Source organism: Lipotes vexillifer, unplaced genomic scaffold, assembly GCF_000442215.2.
Source record: "Lipotes vexillifer unplaced genomic scaffold, Lipotes_vexillifer_v1.1 scaffold1235, whole genome shotgun sequence".
NCBI classification, from domain to species: Eukaryota; Metazoa; Chordata; class Mammalia; order Artiodactyla; family Lipotidae; genus Lipotes; species Lipotes vexillifer.
The window spans coordinates 1,026,561-1,045,835 of record NW_006775530.1 but is presented as its reverse complement, the minus strand read 5'-3'; the positions used below and the strand labels follow the sequence as shown (position 1 = coordinate 1,045,835).

General features: G+C 40.2%; 1 protein-coding gene across 1 annotated transcript in view; it reads left to right on the top strand.

Annotated features, from left to right (window-relative positions):
- SNTB2 (syntrophin beta 2) overlaps window positions 1-19,275 on the top strand; it is a 101,846-nt gene that overhangs the window by 50,599 nt on the left and 31,972 nt on the right. The window contains exons 3-4 of the mRNA XM_007449951.1: window positions 8,030-8,240; window positions 14,619-14,761. Coding sequence (XP_007450013.1) covers window positions 8,030-8,240; window positions 14,619-14,761 — 354 coding nt within the window. The remainder of the gene's footprint in view (window positions 1-8,029; window positions 8,241-14,618; window positions 14,762-19,275) is intronic.

Below are 19,275 nucleotides of genomic sequence, written 5' to 3'. Positions count from 1 at the left end.
GAAAGCTAAATAAATAATGACAAAGTCCAGGGAGAGAACATGAGCCTGTTCCTTAGCAAACAGCATTGTGGGCAGTGCGGAGTTTAGCGAGGACAAGGTGTTCTTAAACGCTGCTTTTCGGAAATGTAAATCTGTTATCATTGAGCTGGTTCACAATGTCTGGGTCATCTTCACTTCGGCTGTTTTCCATGTAAAAGGTAAATTTGGCTTTATGATGTATAAAACAACATGATTATTACTAAATTGAACACATAAGTTATGTCAAAGACTTTACTAAGCAGAAGAAATAAGCAGGCTAGACTTAAGAATCCTATGCTTCTGTGGACCTAAACATGATCTGATTCATCTGATCAGAATGTAATTGCATTTCTCAGGAAATCCTCAGTGGTTTGACCGGAGGCCAGAACTCTTCACACTGTAGCTGTCTCTTCCTCTCTCCTGTGGGCCCAAACAATGACTGGCAGACTGCCTCCAAACTTTTATTCGTAGAATTTTCATTTGAATTTGTCTTTTAAAACAGCAGTAGACGTTAGGAAACACTTTGTCCCCTTTATCAGCTCTAGGGGCTGCTTCTTTAAAGGCAAACAGACTTCTGGATCCTAGAATCATTAGTCCTGTTTTGGAGTTTATTTTCTGTTTCTTCTAATTTAATTTTCTATTTTACAATCACTTTTTAAGAAACACTGCAAAATTTCTCTTCATGAAAAATTGGTGATTCTGTCCTGGGAACTGTTTTATTTCCTGTTTTCATCTTTTTCCAGCCTAGTGGTCGCATGATCTTTTCCTGCTTAATCAGGTTAAGTTTATTTTATATCAGACTTATTTTCCTTTCTTTCAGTTATTAATAAGTAGGATCTTTAACATCGAGATTTTCAGAGTTTAAACTGGCAAAGGAGCTGTGTCTGAGAGACTCTCCCAGGAACTGTATGAGGTATAAAGGCTTTTTCAGAAGGTGAATGTTTTGTGTCCGGAGAAGGATGAACTGATTCCTGCCTTTAGCTCTAAGTAGGTCAGTAGGAGGAGTGAAAGAAATTTTTTGTCATAGTTTTGCAACAACTTTTAGCATGCGATTAAGGATGTTAAGCTGGTTACAGTGCCAAAACAACCAGCTGGAAGTAAATAGCCTCTGTAGAAAACAACTAGCCTAGTATAGGGTCTAAATTAAGGACATCACTGGCTCTTGCACTCAGTTTGGTGGAATGAGGGTGGATATGAATCTTCTTCTGGGTTGAGGGTGGGGCAGTCACTGGCCGCTGGGGGTGGGGAATGCTGAAACAATCACCGGCCTCTTTATTTTAGCCGAGTGCTCTACTCCCACTTCCAGAGGTAACTGGTGCCTCCAGTTCCCCAGCCTCTTCAGGATTCTGCAACATGGATCGGCTTGGATTTGACTCTCCCCACTTTTCTTAGGTCTGCTCTGTCTGTTTGCCAGCTTCCAAAATTTTGCTGTAGTCGCTCTTCTCCCCTTCTCCCTGAGCTTGTAGGATTATGCTTTTTAAACATTCCCTTTAAAGTTTGGTGGTGACTTCTTACATACAGCACCAAAAGCACAGTACATAAAAGAAAAAATTGATAAGTTGAACTTCATTAAAATTAAAAACTTCTACTCTGTAACAGACACTGTGTACTGGGGTTCTCCAGAGAAAGAAGCAACGGGATGGATAGATAGATAGATAAATTTATTTATTTATTATAGGAATTAGCTCATGCAATTGTGGAGACCATGAAGTCCCATGATCCGTTGTCTGCAGGCTGGAGAAACAGGAAAACCAGTCTTATAATTCACCCTGAGTTCAAAGGCCCAAGAACCAGGAACGCCAGTGTGTGAGGGCAGGAGAAGAAGATGGTTGTCCCAACTCAAGAAGAGAGTAAACTTGCCCGTCCCCCCACTGCTCTTTTATTCTATTCATGCCCTCGGTGAATTGGATGATGCCCACCTGCATTGTCGAGGGCCATCTTCTTTACTCAGTCTACTGATGATGCTAATGTATTCCAGAAACACCCTCACAGACACACACAGAAATAATGTTTTACCAGCTACCTGGACATCCCTTAGTCCAGTCAAGTTGACACATAAAATTAACAGTCACACACTGTTAAAAGAACGAAAAGATAAGCTACAAACTGGGAGAAAATCTTTGTGAAATACGTATCAGGTAAAGGACTGATATCCAAAATTTGCAAAGAATTCCTAATCCCTTAGTCCAGTCAAGTTGACACATAAAATTAACAGTCACACACTGTTAAAAGAACGAAAAGATAAGCTACAAACTGGGAGAAAATCTTTGTGAAATACGTATCAGGTAAAGGACTGATATCCAAAATTTGCAAAGAATTCCTAGGACTTCCCTGGTGGCGTAGTGGTTGAGAGTCCGCCTGCCGATGCAGGGGACACGGGTTCGTGCCCCGGTCCGGGAGGATTCCACATGCTGCGGAGCGGCTGGGCAAAGACCTGGCGCTCCCCGACTCTGCAAGAATCCTTGGGCACACACCAAGTCCCTTGGTTAGAACACAGGTCTCCTGCGACCTTGCAGGGACACGGAGACCAGCCTTTGGAGGAGGGTGTGCTGTCTCAAGTGGCCCGAGGGCAGAGCCGCACGGGCCAAGGTGGGTGCTTGCTGTGTAGCCTGGGCATCATAAGTAAGGATATTCTGTACTTTTGTGCAGTGGCTTTTCACTTTATCAAACCTTTTACCATCCACGATCTCGTCTAAGCCTTCCAGCAGTGTGTGACATAGGCAGGCCATGTGTTACTAGGCCCATTTTTACAGATAAGTAAACTGAGACCCGGAGGGTTGGAAGGATTTGCTCTTGGACACAATAGACCAGCTTTCTTTACCATAAACTAAGTGTTTTTTAATTGGATCCCTACCTTATTGCTAGCTCTGTCCATAAATTTGAAATAGGAATGTGGCTACTTTCGCTTCATAAAGTGTGTGGGAGAAATGACTGGAGCTGAACGTATTCTCTGTCTACATTTAGTCCTTCATGATTTCATGGCTTTAAATGCCATCTATGTACCGATGGCCCCTCCAGTGTGGACTCTTCTGGAACTCCAGATTCATCTGTCCAACTGCCTACCTACTGGGCATCTCCACTGGGATTTGCTAGGAGACATTTCAGATTTATCAGGTCCCAAACTGTAACCCTGATCTTCCCCAGCCCCTGCCCTCAGTGGGCCAAAATCCCTGGAGTCTCCTTTGTCACCTCAACTCTCACATCCCACATCCAGGCCATCAGCAAGTCCTATTTGGCTGTACCTTCCGAACATATTCCTCAGTCTAACCATTTCTCCACCTGCCACTTCTAACAGCCTGGTCTGAACCACCATCATCTCTCACCTACATTGTGTAATAACCTCCTACTCTTCTGCCCTCTCCCCCTCTATACTTTATTCCTCCCATGGTCCCCCAATTCACTCAGAGTACAAGTCACCGTGGTGGCTGCTGAGGCCTTATATGATCCAGCGACCCTCTCACCTGGCAGACCTGCCCTCCTATTGCTTCCCCTTCACTAGTCTCGCCACTCAATGTACACTGCCCATCTAGCCGTCCCTGGAACCCCCCAGGCATGCCGCTGCATCAGGGCCTTTGCTGGTTCCTCTGCCTGGACCACTTAACACCCTTCACCCCAGTGTCATCAGACCTACCTCCCCCAGCTCTTTCAACTATTTGCTCATGTCTTACCATCTCAGTGAGGTCCCCCCTAGTTACCCTATTTATAATGCCACCCACATCCAACCAGGCCTCTTACTGTGCTCTATTTTTCTCTTAGTACTTATAACTCTCTAACATATAGAATTAACTTGATTATTTATTGTCTGTCTTCCACCTCCCATTAAAGTATAAGATCCACTTACAGGATTTTTTGGTTTTTTTGGTTTTTTTTTGTTTGTTTGTTTTGCTCACTGGTGTATCCCAAATGCTTAAAACAGTGTCTGCCAAAAAAATAGTGACGTGAGACCTTTTGTTGAATGAATATTTGTTGGAGGTATTTAGAAAGATGGAGATAGACAGAAAGCCAGTAAGCGTCAGAGATGAAGAATTAGGGGCACCCAGTCATGCTATTCATGCTGATATCTTAGCACTTGCCCCGTTGCATTGTAATTCATGGGTTTGCATATGTGAGTGAGTCAAGTTTAGGGTCATGATTAGAGACAGGGACCTTGTAGGCTTCATCTTTGAAACCCTAGCTTCTAGCACAGTTAGTAGGGTAGACTGAGCGCTGAAGGAAATGTTTAGGGACTGCATGAAGGAGTGGTGGATGATCCCATGGACAGAAAGGGTAATTATTATTATTATATATATTTTTTGCGGTATGCGGACCTCTCACTTCTGTGGCCTCTCCCATTGCGGAGCACAGGCTACGGACGCGCAGGCTCAGCGGCCACGGCTCACGGGCCTAGCCGCTCCGCGGCATGTGGGATCTTTCCAGATTGGGGCACGAACCCGTGTCCCCTGCATCGGCAGGCAGACTCTCAACCAGTGCGCCACCAGGGAAGCCCAACAACCCAATTTTAAAATGGACAATAGATCTGATCTGAACAGACACTTCACCAGAGAAGAACTGCAGATGGCAAATAAGCATATGAAAGGTGCTCAGATCATATGCCATTAGGGAATTGCAAATTAAAACAATGAGCTACCACTATACACATATTAGAATGGCCAAAATCCACCTGACAGTACCACATGCTGGCAAAGATGTATAGTAACAGGAAGGCTTATTCATTGATGGTAGGAACGCAAAATGCTACGGCTACTTTGGAAGACAGTTTGGCAGTTTCTTACAAAGCTAAACGTAGTCTTACCATGTGACCCAGCAGTTGTACTCCTTGGTATTTACACAAAGGAGTCAAAAACTTATATCCACACAAAAACCTACACACAAATGCTTTAATCGTAATTGCTAAAACTTGAAAACAACCAAGAGGTCCTTCAATAAATAGGTGAATGGATAAACAAACTGTGGTTCATCCAGACAGTAGAATATCATTCAGTGATAAAAAGTGAGCTGTCAAGCCACAGAAGACATGGAGGAACCTTAAATGCATATTGCTAAGTGAAAGAATCCAGTCTGAAAAGCATACGTACTGTATGATTCCTTGGAAACAGTAAAAGGATCAGCAGTTGCCAGGAGTTCAGAGCCAGGGAGTGAGTGTAATATACTATTTTAAACCTGCCCATAATAAATGTATAACTATTTTTCTTTTAGAAAATATAATTTTTTTTTTTTTTTTTTTTTTTTTTTGTGGTACGCGGGCCTCTAGCACTGTTGTGGCCTCTCCCGTTGCGGAGCACAGGCTCCGGACGCGCAGGCTCAGCGGCCATGGCTCACGGGCCCAGCCGCTCTGCAGCATGTGGGATCCTCCCAGACCGAGGCAGGAACCCATGTCCCGTGCATTGGCAGGTGGACCCTCAACCACTGCACCACCAGGGAAGCCCCTAGAAAATATAATCATTTTTTTAGCCAACAAATATTTATGTTAAGGACCATGATGGCAACAGTTGATATAGTGGAAAATAACATTAAAAAGAAAAAACATTATAAAGTAATATAGAGGACTGAACAAAGGTCAACGTGAATGTTAAGCTATTTGTCGGAAATCTCTTTTCTTCTACTTTTGCTGAGCTTTTAGGATGGAGGTGTTCCTCCTGACTAGGAATGTGTCCTGCTGGTGAGCTCTGTGTAGTCTCATCCTTCTTGGGTCCAATTAAACCTCCCCAGGCCATTTCTCTATTGTAATCCATCTTACATTCCACCATAAAATTATCATTATTATTATTATTTTGGCCATGCCAAGTAGCTTGTGGGATATGTATATATATCACATTTTATTTATCCATTCCATCAATGGACATTTGGGTTGTTTCCACCTTTTGGTTATTTTGAATGATGCTGCTGTGAACCTAGGTGTACAGATATCTCATAAAATTATTTTTAATTCATTGTTTTGATCATATCATTCCCTTGTTGAGAATCCTCAGTGATTCCATGTTGCTTACCAATTAATATTAACACTTAACCTGCTATTCAAAACCCTCTAAATTTTAATCCCAAGCTACTTCTCACTGTATTTAGCTATAGGATAGGAAATCAAATAAATTCATCAGAACTGTAACTAAAACAGAAAGCATGATAGCTTATGACTTGCTGTCTAAAGATATTTCAAGTGTGGGCTTTGTGAAGTCTTTTGGCTGGTGACAGATCTTATTTTATGTTTTGACTATTTTCTAGAACTTTCTGGCCTACTTGGCTATTGCCCTAGAACTGTGAAGGCATATAAAACATGGATAGACTGGTGGCTAGACCTTCAGGTAGCTAGAAGGGTAAGTCTAGTGGGAGGGCACGTGAGTGGGTAAGTAGGTCAGTAGCAGGTAGATGTGTTTATAAATTGACTCACAGCATGACACCAGCTTGGTAAGTGTGCCCCAGAGGTGTAGAGGCCTCCATTTCAGTCCTGCTTTGCTACTCCCATCTTGGGAGTGCCTTTTTTAGCCAGGAACTTTGTGGTAGTCATCACAGTTCTTTATAGAAGTAGTTTTTGTAACCTGTAATTGTGTATTAGTTAATTATAAATTTTCTGCTTTCCCCATTAGATGATAGTCTCAGTGAGAGTAGAGACTAGTTTTTTTTGCCTATCTTTTTCACTGCTGTATCTGTAACACAGTGTCAAGCATAGTATCTGGCATACAGTAGGTTCTCAATAAATGTTTATTTAAGAAAGGGTGGGACTTCCCTGGTGGCGCGGTGGTTGAGAGTCCGCCTGCCAATGCAGGGGACATGGGTTTGTGCGCCGGTCTGGGAAGATCCCACATCCTGCGGAGCGGCTAGGCCGGTGAGCCATGGCCGCTGAGCCTGCGCGTCTGGAGCACAGCGCTCCGCAATGGGAGAGGCCACAACGGTGAGAGGCCTGTGTAAAAAAAAAGAAAGGGTGGACTGACCAGAGTTCAAATGAGAATGAATATTTGCCATATTAAGTATGGCAAATTAAAATGTTTGGAATTGTAAAGGAATTTCTAAACAGGACAAAAGAGAGGGATGCAAGCTTCAAGGCAGAAATGCCTATTGTACATGTAGACTGGTCATCTTTGACAGGTGGTGTGGAATCTGGTGACAGTGCTGCAAGGAAGCAAAAACTTATCTTCAGAAAGATGAAAGAATAAAAAGATCTCTCCTTGGTCAGTGGCAGTTTGTCAATTTCCAGCCTACCAAATTATTTTTCCATTTTAAAAGATATGTATGTTCACTGTTAGAACACAGCAGTGTATATATGTTAGTCATTTATTGAATGATTTGTAAAATTCATCTTGGCAAAAACTTTGATCAAAACACAAAATAGTACCCAACAAATTGCTTTATAAGGAATTTGTTGAGTGTACTTTTTAAAAAATTTACGTAATTCCTAAAGGTTACTTTTGAAGTATAGATTGTTCACAGTTGAGTATTAACAAATAATAGTCATAGAGTTGAAGATCTCTTAACTATTCTTCTACCATGACTCAGTGGATGATTTAATCATATAATGTTACCCAGACCCTCAAAAACAATTTCAAATTTTCATAAAGAGTCATTCTTCAGCTATTTTCTTTATTTCACACGGTGGAAATTTCAGTTCACTGTTTGGCAGTAGGTTCTATATACCTAGCAATACTGTATACCAGAGTTTTCTAAGTATTTAAAAAAATATTAGTTCTTTCTTTACAATGTGCCTATGAGATTCAACAAGCACACTTTCCATTTCTTTGACATGGAAATTAAGGCAAAGTGCAGTGTTCTACTACAGACTCTACAGTAGGTTCCCTTATCTTAGATCATTACATTAATACTGAAACAACAGACCCAGCAGGTAGTCTTTCCGATGATGATCTTTCCACCTGTGGATCTCTCTGGAATTGGACCCTAAGGAATTAAGAGAAAGTATTTATGTTCTGGAATGTAAAAGTAGATTTTCAGTTAAGTATGTTAAACCATGGCAGGTTTGATGGCTTCTGATCTAGCTCACTTTTTTTTTTCTTTTTCCACACAGATTGATAGAGCTACATTCTCCTGATAGCAGGAACACGTTGATCCTACGTTGCAAGGATACAGCCACAGCACACTCCTGGTTCGTAGCTATCCACACCAACATAATGGCTCTCCTCCCACAGGTGTTGGCTGAACTCAATGCCATGCTTGGTGCAACCAGTACAGCAGGAGGCAGCAAGGAGGTTAAGCACATTGCCTGGCTGGCAGAACAGGTAGGCTGGGAGGCAGGGCAGGGTCTCACCGCGTCACTACTCAGAGCCAGGATGGTTCCCCCATTTCGTATATCTGTAATGTTTATCACGCAGTCAGGCCCTGGATGTCTAGCTTGCAGATCTTTTGTTAGTCTTTTGTTTCTCCTCCCCTAGTGTTTAGTTGTTTGTTGCTAATTATCACCTCTACCAGAAGAGTTGACTGTCATGATCATCATCATCATAACATAACTAAAAAGGGGTTCTTAGTAACATCTGTATCCTTAATGACTGAAAATTTTCACGGTTTTAGAATAGGATCAGCAAACTTCTTCTGCAAAGGGCTATTAGTGCTACAACTACTTGACTCTGCCATTATAGCAAGAAAACAGTCATAGACAATATGAACATGAATAGATGTGACTGTGTTTCAATAAAACTTTATTTACGAAAAGAGATAGTGGGCTGTATTTGACCCACAAGTCATAGTTTCCCAATTCCTGTTCTAGTCTATTGACAGAGTTTCAGGGACAACAGGCTTACTCCCCTGGTCTGGGAAAATTATAAAATATACAAGACACTTTACAAGCCATTAAACACATGTATAGTTGTCTTCTACAACTGAAAAATGAAAAGAAGAGAAACAAAAAAACCTAAGTAGATGTTGGGTGAAGGGAAAGGAAGGATATAATCCAAGTTAGTTTAGATCCAAATTTGGCAAAAGGGAGACTAAAAGTTCTACATGATGTTACAATACATCCTTTTTCTTTCTGGTCCTTCACTGTCAGCTGGGCCAGAGGGAGTTGAAAACAGAAGACAAAATAGGGATTCAGAGATGTCTTTTTTTTTTCCCCCCGTTGCGGAGCACAGGCTCCGGACGCGCAGGCTCAGCGGCCATGGCTCACGGGCCCAGCCTCTCCGTGGCATGTGGAATCTTCCCAGACCAGGGCACGAACCCGCGTCCTCTGCATCGGCAGGCGGACGTGCAACCACTGCGCCACCAGGGAAGCCCGGTTTCAGATCTTTTTAAAAGTGCCTTCATATCTTTGCATCCTAGTTCCTTCGTGTGTGCAAGGGGGCAGGGATTGCATCAGTATCAGCCCAGACAGGTTTTGTTCTTTTGCGTTGTTGTTTTGTTTTAAATACAGTTTCCCAGGTCTGGCCCCCCATGTTCCCCATCAAGAGTTCATATTTGGTAGACCGATGGTGGGGCCTGGAAATCTCATTTGGCTCCCTAGGTGATTGTGTAGTGGATTTTGGACTCCACTGATTTAGTTTTTTTTCAGCCGTGAAATTTTACGAACATTCCAAATAATGATTCTAATAAATTAGAACACAGAATTCATACTGTGATGATTTCTAGGAGGCATAATTAGAATAACTAAGCAGAAGAAACTAATGAAAATCATGGTATAAGTATTTACAACTTTGAAAGTTTTAGTCTTTTAGTTGTGTTTATCATTGTTTCTATATTTTTATAAGCTGGTTGAAAACCTCGATTGAGTGGTAATTGTTCTGTGCTTTCAGCAATGTTAGAAATCTTCATGATTTTAAAAAGGTAATACATTCACATAGTTCCAAGGTCAGAATAAAAAGTTAATAGGTGATGTCTTACTCTCCTTTTGGTCCCTCATCCGCCTAATTCCTACCCCTTTGCACCCAGGGAGGTAATCACTTTCATTCCTTTCTACTGAGTCTTATGAGAGTTTCTTTATGCAAATAAAAGCAATTATGAATATATATTCTTCTTTTTCTGTTTTATAAAAGAAGATGGCATATTATGCACACTACTTTATACCTTGCTGGTTTCTTTCATTAGGCAGTATATCCTGGAGATCTTTCCATATCAAAGCACAGAGAGCATTCTTTTTTACAACTATATAGTTTTCCATTGTGTAGCTGTAGTTAAATAAGCACTCCCCCCAGTTTTGTTGTCATAATCTTTTGCCATTACAAAGAATGCTATAATGAATAACCTTGTAGTTTGTCCTTTCACACATGTGCTTTCCAGACTCTTTGGTTCTTGAGTTCAGATAGATCAGATAACAAGGGAACACACATTACCTGAATGTATTTGGTTAAGTAGTAGTGAGCGTAAAACTTTGGTTAGAAAGGGATTTATCGAAAGTTTTACATCATTTCCTGAGCTTTGATCGTTAGAGTTCATAGAACAGGGGATATTTCTATACCTATAGGATAAATCCCAGAAGCGCAGGTTCAAAGGGTATATTAGTAATCTGTCTCTATGAAACAAATTACCCCCAAGAGTTAGTGACTTTGAAATAACATTTACCTCCCACAGTTTCTAAGGATCAGGAATCTGGTAGCAGTTTAGCTTCCTGGTTCTGGCCTGGGACGCTTCATGAAGTTGCAGTCAAGCTGTCAGCAAGGGTGGCAGTCATCTGAGGGCTTGACTGGGTTGGCAGGTCCACTTCCAACATGATTCATTTATATAGCTGTTGGCAGGAGGTCTCAGTTTCTTACTGCTTGTTGGCAGAAGTCCTCAGTTCCTTGCTATGCAGGCCTTTCCACAAGATTGGCTGAGTGTCCTCGAGACATGGCTGTGGGTTTTTGTCAGAGCAAGTGATCTGACAGAACAAGATGGAAGCCACAATACCTTTTATGACCTAGTCTCTTCTCTATTCTTTTCATTAGAAGTGAGTTACTAAGTCCAGTCTATACCCCAGGGCTCCGGCTCTTAAATGGAAGAATGGTAAAGAATTTGTGGACATCTTTTTAAACTACCACAAAAGGTATATGCATTTGTAATTTTGATAAATATTGCCAAATTTGCCTTCCATCAAGATTGAACTAATTTAAATTCCCACCAGCAACGTATGAGAGTTGCCAGACCTTTAAAGTGAACTTAATTTGGTTTATGCTACATACAGACAAGTAGAAAGGAGAAAAATAAAGCCACAAATTCATCACAATCTGCCCTTTATGGACTGTATTTATGTGTGTGTTTCCTCCACTCAGTTGTGAGCTCTTGGAAGATAGGAGCGCATTTTTCCCAAATCTTTAGCCCCCAGAGAACTTAGCCTAATGCTTTGTAAATAGTAGATGTTCACTAATTTTTTTCCTTTGTCTACATATATACATGCAAAAAGCAAGCACACAAGTCATTAATTATAACATACTGTCCAAGAACACAAGCTCAGGGTTGGAAAATAATACCAAGTCGAAAAGTTTCAACTTCTTTAAAAATAGTATCATGGAACTAATCCAAAGTGCTGTTTCTAAACTATTCATGATTTTTACTTTTTCCAAGTAGTTGTTCGGGTTACCCAAATCAAATACACTTAGAATAAGTTGTTCAAGCAAGACTGGATACCATTTCTCAGAGGTATTATAATGAGCTTATGTATCTGATAAGAGTTGCCTTTTTTAACGGTAAGATTGTTTAATTCTATGAGTATGAAAATGGTCAGGATAATTTTAGATCATGTAATCTTTTTGAAATAGGTAAGCATTTATTTTAGCAATAGATGTGTTTCCTGAAAAACTTGAATATGAATGAAACTGTTTCAGTTGTAAAGAAAAGATAGTTATCATTTATTTAACTTTAAATGATCTCTCCTTAACTTATCTGTTTGTTATTTCACATTGTCATAAATTGAGTTTGCTTAAAATAGGGAAAACCTATGCTACAGATGTTTGGTAACCAATAGATAATCTGTTCTGTGCAAGGCACTTCTATCTTTATTGATACTGATTTTTATGTGACTGATAGTTTACCTTTTAGTTGGTTATATTCTTAAAAGGGAATCTTCTTTAAGTCCACCAAATGAGGGGACATACGTTACCTACGAAATAAGTATTTTTAAGCATTTCAGTGTTGGTAGAAAAGCCAAGACAGCCAAAGAAAGCTTTGTTTTCACAGTTACTACCTTGTCCCTGGTTATTCTCAAATTGTGTAAAGACTCAAATTAGGAACATATACACTAAATCAGGATAAGTGGAACAATTTATTTTTTGCTCTATGTTTTCTATTGTAATAATAAAATACATAAATAGCAGAAGTACATAACCTCTTAAAAAGATTTGTGGGATGAAGAGATTTAGGGAATGAATAATAACTATTATTAATTTTTCATCTTTAGTGCTATTCAACTCTAGTTATTAGAAAATAAAGTTTGGAGAAGGCTGTTGTTCGACCAGGTATATGCATGTGTGGGTATTGAAACACAAGCAAAGCAGAACCCTAACTTTAGTATCCCTTTTTTCTCTGGCCAAAAACTCGATAGTGGGGAAAAATAACACCTCAGTAGTGGAGTCCAAAGGCTGCTTGTACTGATACCACAACCAAAAACACATACTACATATAGCAGGTGGCATTTTGATTCCAGTGAAAGCAAACAGTATCCTTATAAGTTAAGGCAAATAGGCAAACAGAATGACTTAAACTGAGGTTTCATTTTTCTCCAATGGTAAGTAGAAGAGGGAAAAGATATTCTCCAAAAACTAAGGACTCAAAAGAGCTAAAGAAACAAAAAAAGAAAAAAAAAAAGAGCTAAAGAATAAACACTTTTTTTTTTTTTTAATAATTTATTTTGTTGTGCCCTGTCAGTTGCGGCAGACGGGCTCCTTAGTTGTGGCATGCATGTGGGATCTAGCTCCCTGACCAGAGATTGAACCCAGGCCCCCTGCATTGGGAGCATGGAGTCTTAACCACTGCACCACCAGGGAAGTCCCAAGAATAAACACTTTTTAAAAATTGTAAATTGAAAGAAAAGTTCTCTGTCTTGAAATCGCATATTGCTTGTATTGGCATTAGCAGTTTTCCTTTCTCTTCTTTGGGAAGAAATACATTTAATTTAGATTTTCTAAATGCATATACTCTGATCTAGTGTTCAAAATCTCTCTTATAACTTAGCAAAAAAAATAATTAAAAAAATGAGATAGTCATTTTATCCCTTTGGTAAGATACATTTTTACATTATTTTCCCTATGAAATATTATCCATAACAATCTCGGAGGCAAAGATTTAGTAGTGCACATAAACTAGAAATCCCTTCAGGGTATCTATGACCCCAAAATTTAAGAATCCAAGAGAACCTCTTTACAGCTGATACTCTCCCTCCAGACATTACTTTAGACTAATATAGAGTCTTAGAAAACTTGGGTTCACTGGTAAGGAAAGTATTAATTATTTCTACCATACTTTGCTTGAATACTCAGGGTTGGGTCATGTATTTTGTGCTTTCAGCACAGGGTCGAACATGGGTAACTTCACTGGCTGGAATTCATTTCCCCTTCCTGGAATCAGCTCATGGCTCTAGCTAGGAGAAAAGCATCCCAGTGGTAGATGTTACAGCACAGAACCGAACCACTCAGGTCACTTTTCAGATTACAGTTGTATTCTTAAGGTGCTCTGACATGTTCACATTTCCTTCAGAAGTCATTAAGGAAGAGAAAATAAAAAGCGGATCTGAAGACAAGTAAGAGACAAGTGATTCATCAATTTAAATTCACCTTGAAGCCATCAGTGATAGTGAACAGAAAAGATGAGGGTTAAAATGCTGTTGTTAAGCATTCCCTGCTCAAAGGTCTCATCTTGTGAAGGCAAACATTTTGATGATACCAGGGCTTTTCTTGAACATAGTCTTCTGTTTTTTAGTCTTGGATCCTTGACAATATGTATAAGTAGTGGTTGTTTTCCTACGTTTTTAAACCATCATAGAGATAACTGAGTTTTATGCAATTAAATGTAATGGTACACTTGAAACTGAAACATAAACTTCCTGAACTATAATGGGGAACTCTTTGAAAGTAGTTTATATCAGTGTTTTCCAAAATACAGCATAATTGGTCATATCGGCGTTTAAAAAAGATAAAATAGAAATTAGCAGAGTACTTTGCACAAAGTATAGGAATTGTGTTGTTTTGGAAATTTTTAAATTCAGTATTTATATGTATGTGTTGAGTTGCAATGTAAAATGTATTTCTTATTGTAGGTCTTGATCAAAAATATTTGAAAAACAATGATATTTATATTATACAGACTCATTTGGTAATAGTTTCTATCCTGTACTTAGAAGATGTTACTCCCACATCAGACATATTAAAACTATTATCATTTTGAACAGAGTACTATGTATTTAATTAGAATTGGTGATAATTAGTTATTGTGGAATAGGGATAAAACTGTGTCATATCATTAGAAAATGTCTGTAACTCACTCAGGGAGAGCTTTCTCAAACTACACAATCCACCTCACACCTCCCAGTGGAGAATCCCTGCCAGTGGGAAGGAACCTGATGGGATGTTTCCTTTTCCTCACATCTGTTAGGAAGGGGAAACAGAATAGAGATCCACTATCTTAGGCTGTCACTGAAGGAACTTTTACAGTTACAGATCATTATAGTTAGCTCTACTTTCTGGATTTCACCACTGTAACAGGCAAAACTAGATGGTGGAAGACAACAGTGGAGACCTGTCCTCATGGCTGTAACTGAGAAGGATTTGCTGCTTTATGACTGTATGCCGTGGACAAGGGATGCCTGGGCATCACCATGTCATAGCTACCCTCTTGTTGCCACAAGGTAAGACTAAAGACAAAAAAATAAAATGTCTATCCTCCTCTAAATCTACTAAAGAATTTAAAAATGAATTCTATTATCTTTTAGGTGGCTAAAATAACATTTAAGTAGCTGATGCAGTTGATTTAGACAAAAACTTTTCTTTCACAACCTTATTGATTATTTTGCAGCTCCTAGCTCAAAATAAATGGTTTCTGTCACTAGTATTTTTGTGTGTATTTTTTAAGTTGTTGAAGCAGCTTCCTAACTGCTCTTTTCAAGACTTGCTTAGTCATGAAGATAAGTAAATAGTGGGGGTTTTTTCCTTTACTTTATTGACTGTGACTAGAAAACTACTGTAATAGTGGCAGCATTTTGACTGAGTGATGAAATCATTTAAACAAGACTGTGGTACCATGGATAAACCACACAACTCAGCCAAAACGTTCTTCAACTTCTCTTTCTAGTATAAGAGTACATAATTTTGATTCCATCAAATAAACATTTATTTGACCTGAAGCAACAGGATGTTTCTAGCATGTCCAATGTGGGGAGTTGGAAGGGAAAAGAAAAGAGAAATGTAGATTTGGGGACCAAGATGTCTTAAGAAATTACTAGAAAGTAGTTATCTAGTGTGAATCTAGAAAACATGTTCACGTTCGGTGTTATTTGGGCTTAAAAAAGAATCAGGGGCTTCCCTGGTGGCGCAGTGGTTGAGAGTCCGCCTGCCGATTCAGGGCACACGGGTTCGTGCCCCGGTCCGGGAAGATCCCATATGCTGCGGAGCAGCTGGGCCCGTGAGCCATGGCCGCTGAGCCTGCGCGTCCGGAGCCTGTGCTCCGCAACGGGAGAGGCCACAACAGTGAGGAGAGGCCCGCATACCGCAAAAAAAAAAAAAGGGAGCCCCACAGAAAATACTTGGTAGTCAGAAAGGCTAAATGGTGGAACCATCTGGTATGTCCCACGGGCAACAACAGTATGGGGGCTCCTGCTTTCAGCAGACAGAGGGTCACGTGAGGCAGAGTATTCTTCTATTCCAGGAAGGCTTCTATGTTATGTAGGATTTCCTTCAATTTGCCAAGTTCCCTTACATATATCACTCTTTTTATAAAAATATAATTTCCACATAGCTTTTCAGGAGTTTCTGTGTAATTTAGAGCTGGAGCCCTTAGATCACAGAATAGAGATAAAGGATTTATTGAGCCTCAGAGTTAGGGAAGTGTGCCCTCATTAATTCCTTCAGGACATAATGGTCCTTCAGAAAGGATCTGTCCAGATCTCTTAAGCTTAAATTTTATGGAAGAGGCTTATGCTCTAGTTATGATCATAGAATGCAAGGAGGGTAGCTAGCTATATCCTTAGACATTTCCTTTACTGGGTGTTACTGGAGGGATGGAGCAGAAACCTATGATATCCCCTAGATGAGCCTTTGTTCAATATAGAAATTACAATCTCATAAACAATTTCTGGACATTGACTAGACTGGACCTAGACCACCAAGGTACTTTGGTACTAAACAAGGAAATGGGGTGGTTGTGTGGGTACTCTCAATGTGGTATTAATTTGCAACTAAGGAAAAGATATAAATAAGATTTAAAACTCTTAGAAAAAAAATACAGGAGTAGATCTTAATGATCTTGGCTTAGGCAGAGCCTTCTTAGATATAACACCAAAGCACAAGCAACAAGAGAATAAATAAATAAATTGGACTTAATCAAAGTTAAAAACTTTTTTGCTTCATATGTCACCATTAAGAAAGTGAAAAAACCCACAGAATGGGAGAAAATATTTGCAAATCATATATCTAATCTGGGACTTGTATCTAGAAAATATAAAGAACTCTTACAACTCAATAATAAAAAGATAAATTACCCAATTAAAAAATGGGAAAAGGGTCTGAGTAGATGTTTGTTCAAAGAAGATATGCAAATGGCCGATAAGCACATGAAAACGTGCTCGGCATAATTAGCCATCAGGGACTTGGAAATTGAAACCACAATGAGCTATCACTTCCCACCCACTAGGATGGCTATAATTAAAAAGATAGTATGCAAGAGTAGACTAGGATGTAGAAGAAAATAGAATCTCATACACTAGTGATGGGAGTGTAAAATGGTGCAGTTGATGTGGAAAAATCTGAAAGTTCCCGAAAAGGATAAACATAGAGTCACCGTATGACCCAGCAGTTCCACTCCTAGGTTGTATATCCAAGAGAAATGAAAAATGTCCACACAAAAATTTATTCATGAAAGTTCATAACAGCATCATTCATGACACCTAAACAGTGGAAACAATCCAAGTGTCCATCAGCTGATGAACAGACGTGGGCTTTCTCTAGTTGCGGCGAGCGGGGGCCACTCTTCACGGTACGCGGGCCTCCCACTGTTGCAGCCTCTTCCGTTGCGGAGCATAGGCTCCGGATGCGCAGGCTCAGCGGCCATGGCTCACGGGCCCAGCCGCTCCACAGCATGTGGGATCTTCCCAGACTGGGACACAAACCCGTGTCCTCTGCATCGGCAGGCGGACTCTCAACCACTGCGCCACCAGGGAAGCCCATACAATGGAATATTATTCAGCAAAAAAAAAAAATGTTCTGATACACACTGCAGCATGGATGAACCTTGAAAATATTATACTAAGTAAAAGGAGCCAGATGCAAAAGACCACATATTGTATGATTCCATTTATATGAAATGTCCAGAATAGGCAAATCTATACAGACAGAAAGTAGATTAGTTGTTGCCAGGGTTTTTTTTGGTGGGGGGGTGGGGCAGGGAGGGAGTTGGGAGAAATAGGGAGTGACTGCTAGTGGGTATAGGGGTTCTTTTTAGGGTAATGAAAATGTGCTAAGATTGTGCTGATGGTTGCAAAACTCTCATTTTACTAAAGTCCATTGAACTATGTACACTTTTAAGTGGTAAAGTATATGGTATGTGAATTATATCTCAGTAAAGCTGTTATAAATAAAACAAACCCCAAAAGCCAACAAGATTTAATAGAAGGGAATAAGACCGATCCTTAAACTGAGTTTGAGTTCCTAATAGCTACTTATATTAGGTAATTGGGAGCATTGTTACTTAATCTTTCTGTGCCACAGATTTTTCATTTGTTAAGTGGACCCTAATGAGATAGAGGGGGTGCGAGTATTAAAATGAGTCAATACTTTTAAAATGCCTACAGTGGTACCTGACACATTGTAGGTGCTCAAGTAAGTGTTAGCTTCTTTAATTATAATAATTATTTATTATTAAGTGAAAATATGTCAAGGAAGAATTTGTGTAAAAAGTATAATTGGTTTTTTGACATTGTTAAAAGAAGAGCTTAGGGCTTCCCTGGTGGCGCAGTGGTTGAGAGTCTGCCTGCCAATGCAGGGGACACGGGTTCGAGCCCTGGTCTGGGAAGATCCCACGTGCCGCAGAGCAACTAGACCCATGAGCCACAACTACTGAGCCTGCGCATCTGGAGCTTGTGCTCCGCAACGAGAGGCCACGACAGTGAGAGGCCCGTGCACCGTGAAGAGTGGCCCCCGCTCGCCGCAACTAGAGAAAGCCCACGCACAGAAATGAAGACCCAACACAGCCAAAAATAAATAAATTAAATTTAAAAAAAAAAAAAAAGAAGAAGAGCTTAGCTCTAAACCAATAGTTTTTACGAGTAGTGAAAGTTTCATATTAAATGTGAGGAATTCAGATATATATTTGTTTTTGTTTTTGTTTTTTATTATTTATTGGCTGCATTGGGTCTTCATTGTTGTGCGTGGGCTTTCTCTAGCTGCGGTGAGTGGAGGCTACTCTTCGTTGCGGTGCGCGGGCTTCTCATTGTGGTGGCTTCTCTTGTTGCGGAAAACGGGTTCTAGGCACGCGGGCTTTAGTAGTTGTGGCACACGGGCTCAGTAGTTGTGGCTCAAGGGCTCTAGAGCGCAGGCTCAGTAGTTGTAGCGCACTGGGCTTAGTTGCTCTGCGACATGTGGGATCTTCCCAGACCAGGGCTCGAACCCTTGTCCCCTGCATTGGCAGGCAAATTCTTAACCATTGCACCACCAGGGAAGTCCCTCTTAATACGTTTAATTAATTAATGAAACAGCAAGGATTCTTCACTCCTTGCTCAGGAAGTACTGGTGGATTAGGAGCAAAGGTGACAGGTAGATGAGAGGTTTAGTTTTTCCATGTGTTGGCCAGATGGAATTGGTTGAAGTCACTTCTTGATAGAATTAAGGGGGCTTAATCACCCTCTGCCTCCTAGAGAGAGGTTAGAGTATCGCCACTGAAAGAGACCAGGGGAGGAACCCAAACCAGAAGGTATCCAGTAGAGAGAGGCAAAGCCAGAAAGTGGTGTGCTTATGTCTTTTTAGTGTGGAGGAAAGAGGCAGTTTGAGATACATATGAGTAATGAGAAAGGGCTGAATGTTCACTTTCACTAATTCTAATACTTTGGAACATGTTCTTATGAGTGGATGAGATACACACACACACACACACACGGGTAACATAAACATATAGAGAAGGAAAAGATTAAGGACTTTGATGATCCAATAGCAA